This window comes from Empidonax traillii, unplaced genomic scaffold (genome assembly GCF_003031625.1).
Source record: "Empidonax traillii isolate 1590-97213 ecotype Southwest subspecies unplaced genomic scaffold, ASM303162v1 scaffold17:size2698205, whole genome shotgun sequence".
NCBI classification, from domain to species: Eukaryota; Metazoa; Chordata; class Aves; order Passeriformes; family Tyrannidae; genus Empidonax; species Empidonax traillii.
The window spans coordinates 443,525-448,567 of record NW_020955210.1 but is presented as its reverse complement, the minus strand read 5'-3'; the positions used below and the strand labels follow the sequence as shown (position 1 = coordinate 448,567).

At 42.7% G+C, this 5,043-nt stretch overlaps 1 protein-coding gene across 1 annotated transcript in view; it reads right to left on the bottom strand.

Annotated features, from left to right (window-relative positions):
• Positions 1-932: 932 nt before the first annotated feature.
• Positions 933-5,043, bottom strand: part of LOC114063515 (nucleoporin-like protein 2) — a 9,829-nt gene continuing 5,718 nt past the window's right edge. The window contains exons 6-7 of the mRNA XM_027895833.1: positions 4,702-4,786; positions 933-4,563 (exon numbers count right to left, since the gene is read on the bottom strand). Of these exons, the coding sequence (XP_027751634.1) occupies positions 3,950-4,563; positions 4,702-4,786 (699 nt within the window). The 3' untranslated portion in view covers positions 933-3,949. The remainder of the gene's footprint in view (positions 4,564-4,701; positions 4,787-5,043) is intronic.

The following is a 5,043-nucleotide window of genomic DNA, read 5'->3' as shown; positions in this document are numbered from 1 at the left end:
TCATGTGATTTGCAAAGATAAGGCTCTGTGGAAGACTTGCAGAAGCCTTACTTGATGTTGACTAAACAGCGTTTAGTTTGCCAAGAACCCACTGCCATAACAAAACGGAAATTCAGGTACAACAGGTATTTTGAAATACCAGATCACTTTTCTGATGACTAATATGCAATTAGCAATATAACAGATCTGCTTATTAGAAAAGGAAAGGCATAAAACTTGTTTCTTATGTCTCTCATGTGACATGGTAAGAACAAACCCTACTGGCTGTAAAGGAAAGACAAAGCAAACAAAAATGCTGATTAGCCTACTGACATTAAGTCTTGTTTGTTCTTGCTCTTCCCTCCATTTTAAGACCTGTTTTGTTCTTTTACAGGAGGGTAGGTCCCACCAAGGAGCCCATTGCATGATACTGTGCTGTAAGAAGGTGACTAGGTTTCTTCTGCAGACCAAATTGAGAATTTGCAACAGCACTGCAGATTAAATTAGCATATTGCCTAAGGCTGAGCTGCTATGAGCAACTCTCTGGGTTTTTTGGGTTGTTGGTTTTTTTTTTGTTTTGTTTTTGTTATTTTGCTTAGCTATTCCTAACAAGAAAACCAGGCAATTGCAAGTGAGAGTTTCAAGTGTGGGTTTCAAGACCAGGAGGCATATTCACTCCCAGTATGAGGGAGCTAATCTGCCTCTTTAAACTCAGTGGAGAGAGGGTCCCACTTTATGGCCAGCCCCCTAAATAATTCCTAGGAGAGGTGGGGGGCACACACAGTTCCTTGTCCCAAATGCTCGGCGTTGCACTTCTGTCACTCTCTGCAAAAGTGTTGGTGTATTTTGGTTCAAAGGGAAGGGATCAGATCCACTTCTGCTGACTGCTGCATCTCTGAGAACATGAACTGTTACTCCTGACAGGTAGGGATTTGGTTCTAGTGTTTTGGTTCTGGCTTGGCCAGATCTTAACAGAAGTAGAAAAGGACTTTCCCAGGTGGGAAACTTCCTAAGACACCCGTGAAGTAGCGTAGTATTGTGGTTACTAGAATGCCTTAAAAAGTCCCATTTCCTCCTTTCTGAGAGGGTACCCTTTCAATAAGACAGTCATTTCATGTCACAGCCTCTTCTCTCACCAAGCAGAGCTTATTCAGCTCTTAAGTTCCCGCCTAAATTCTCATTTCCAAAGGCTTTGCTTGCTTTCTGAATCTCCTCCTAGTCATCTCACAGGTCTCTGGCAATTGCATGCTCAAAACTAAGCACAGCATTACTGCAGCTGTAGGATATTCCTACAGCTCAAACTACATTTTACTGATCTGAACCACCACAGCTTCATATCTCACTGTCAGCACCTTTCAGCTTTTCAGTTTGCTCTCTAAATACTTGTAGTCCAGATTTTTCCTTTAGCAGCTGGCTTATATTAGGTCAAATATAATTAGATATCTACTTAAATTGTCTAAATACAACCTGTGGCTTTCTTCCTCCACTATTGCCCAGTTTCTCTCCATACTCTGCACTAGGACATGGGAGGTGGACTAGAAACAAAAATGTTCACTCACTTGTAGATGTTTCTGATTAATTGCTAACCTTAATCACTGTCACATAAACATCTGACACCTCCTAAATGCCTGTATCAAATGCCTTACTGAAATCCAGATGATCTGTCTTTATAAACTCCTCAAATTATTTGTAACCGTCAACAAAGTAAGTACGTCTGGTCATTAACATATGTTATTTCCTCATCTGCTGTCACATCCCTCGTGTTCTATCACTTACCTGAGTAAGTGATATCACTTACCAGAACAGTAGCAAGCCCATTAGCTGATTCCCTCACTGACCAGTACAGCAAATTGCCTGGACTTCCACTGTGCTGGAGCAAGCTCACATTTCACAAATATTTTCTTACTTGCTTTTATCAGTTACCGCATTACATCCTCATTGATTTTCAGCTGTCCCTCGTTTCAAATATTTTTTAAACAGATTTCCACCATTTCAGAGTTATCAATCTCCCTTCAGTGCTCCCTTATTAATAGGGTCTTCATATTCATTTCCCTCCCCGGCATATTTGTGAAAGCTATTCTTTCCTCAGCCTACTGGTTAATTTATTGTTGCTGATGCCCTTAGCTTATCCTCTGAGGCTTAAATCTAGTCAGTTGGTTATTTGCAGTCCATCTTGCTTCATTCACTGTAAAGCTACCATGCCACTTGAGACTGCACATTGTGGAACTACAGAGCACGTGGCTACTGTGATGCTTAACTCCTAAGACACAACTGTAATGCTCTCTGAGGTTTACTTTTTTTTTTTTCTCCTGATCAGCTGCTAATTCACATTTTGAGATGCTAGTGCTGCTAGCATCACCGGAAGGAAAAAGGGTAGAGCATTTGTTAGATGCTGGGTTGCCTCCTCAGCTGGGGCAGTGGAGGGTTTTTCTCCTGTATGCAGCCAGTCTGAAGTGCCACTGTCTGGGGATTAATCCATGATCTCTTGAAAACAAAAACTTCAAATCATTCCTCAAATTAGTTGTTTGTACCACACTCCAGGAATTTCAGTGACTCATAAATCCTGTTATTTCAGAGCAAGGGAAATACTTGAAAATATCACATGGAGCTTAAATACTCGAGTCTATTTCACAGACCAAGATTTTCTGCTAATCAGGACATGTTACACATCGTTGCTTGGATAGTCACCTCATGTTTCCTGTTCTAAATCGAGGTACAGTAAGTGACATCTGTGAGTTTGCTGCCACCCTATATATGTTTTTATATGCCAGACCACAATATTATGACTTTCTGGAGAGGAGCCATATACCAAACAAAAAAACAGTTGCAAAAAGAAGAAGTTAAGAAAAAATGAAAGGATTGTAGCCAAAAGGAAGATATTATTTAACCTCCTTTGTACTTGCAGCCTACTTTGAAATCAAGTATACAAAAAGCAGAACAGGATGAACAGGAAAAAAAAACACTGTGCAAATATTGGGACAAATTCCTTTGGTCCAACAAATTGTTGCCTATTTTCTGCAGTTTGGTGAGCCCTCTAGAGCAATACTATTCCCTTCTTTTCTCTCCTATCCTTATCTCTACTTCTGCAGCCAAATATATAGCTTGTTTTTTGCTAGGTAAGTCATATCACACTTCTACCATCTTTTCAGATGCTCAGAAGCCCATTTGTGAAAACACCAGATCTTACCATCTCTGAGTCTAGGACATCCTCTGGAAGATTCCCGACTCCTGCTTTTAGAGCGTCTTAGTAACAAAATGGATACCTTAGGATCATGACTTCAAAAAAGATACTGCTAATATGTGTACCCATCATGTTTTGAGAACCTGACAACAAAATTCCACAGGTTCACAGAAAGGCACCTTTGCAACTGCTTGCAAAGTTTCATCTCAGGTGTCAAAATAGCAACCCACAAGCTCATTCTTCAAGATGAACACTTTCAGTGCTGTCCTCCCCCAGCTGTGTGACATTCATACAGGCACGGTGACCTCAGGCACAACTGCTCACGACAGCTGAATTGCATTAACTGGCACAGGGAAATGACTCCCAGGGGGCAGAAGCATCTGGCATGGTACAGACCACACAGGAGCCCTCCCTCTCTCTCTCCAAACACAACCGTCCAAGGCTGCATGGACCCTTTCAAGAGGCAAAAGACAAGGCTGTCCAACAACAACCCATCTTGCACTGCATCTGTTTCTCTCTAGCAGTCGGTTGTGAATACCTGAATGAAACAGTCTTTATTTTGACACAGTCTATTTCATACAGTTTTGGCCCAGAAATTCACAGGACAGCATACAGAAGGGAACATTCTATCTTAGTTTCAACAGCTAAAATCTTAGATGTAAAAAGTCCATCCAAAATAACCAAGAAATGACAAAAAATACAATATTCCAATGTTTATAATTGTGGGTTTATTCCTTCAGAAGAGACTCAAGAAACAAAAAGTAAAAAATGGAAGTATTTGATTTCATTTCAAAACATGTTACTTCTGAATAAACTTAAAAGGTCATAAGCATTTAAAAGTTCTAATGGGGGTGGCTTAAGAGGAATCTTTCCAATGGTGAACTCCTTGGCTTCAAACTGTTGCCACTCTTCAGCTGATAGTTCATTCTTGGGTGTGAATAACTTCTCTGAGGCAGTGGTGTTGGTGACTGCAGCAGACGCTGAGGTGACGGGATGTCCAGAGGCACCGGCAGTCTGTCCAAACAAAGCACCGCTGGAAGGCGAGGCAGAAGTGGCCGTGGCTGCGTTGAAGGCTCCGAAGGCCGGGAGCGGAGCGGTGGTGCCGGAGGAGTTCACAGCGGCGGCACCGCCAAAGCCCGAGAACCCAGAAGTCCCAAAGCCACCAGCTGGTGCAGCTGTTTTGAAGGAGAAGGAGGCTGCAGACGGAGCTGCCGGGCTGCCAAACCCAACAGGTTGGGGCGCGCTGGGAGAGGACGTCACCCCAAACGCAGGAGCGCTACCGGCAGCAGAAGAGACCCCGGCAGCAGGGCTGGCTGCAGATGATGAGGAACCGATAAGGCTGGAACTGGCTTTAAAGGAGAAACTGCTGGCACTGGTACTGCTGCTGCTGCTCACAGGAAAGCCTGCAAGTACAGAATTGATAAAGAAGATTGCAATGGCTACCCCAGTCACACTAAACCACTGCTGCATTTCAAAGAACACAGCAGCAGAGAAACTCCAGAAAACATTTGTATCTAATGGTTCTTCGGCCAGGAACTTACTTGAGAGCCCAAAGCTTGATGTCTGCTGTCCTCCCAGTCCAAAGGCAGGAGATGGTTGAGAGCTCGTGTTCTTGAAAGCAGAGAGCTGAAAAAATTCCAAAGACATAAGTGAACACTAGATTCCAAAATAGGGAACTGTCTTTCAGCAAATACTTGAAGCAAAAATAGAGCTGCCCAGTCTGACACGGATCACTTTCATCATGATCACATGCTCTTGCGGTTATGAACAAAACGCTTTCAGTCTCTACACACTCTTTTCTAGAAAAGCACTGCAGAAATGCAAATCTGTTACAATTTATAGATTTTTGCCTGTCAGTCAATGACTTGATCACCTCTTGCAGC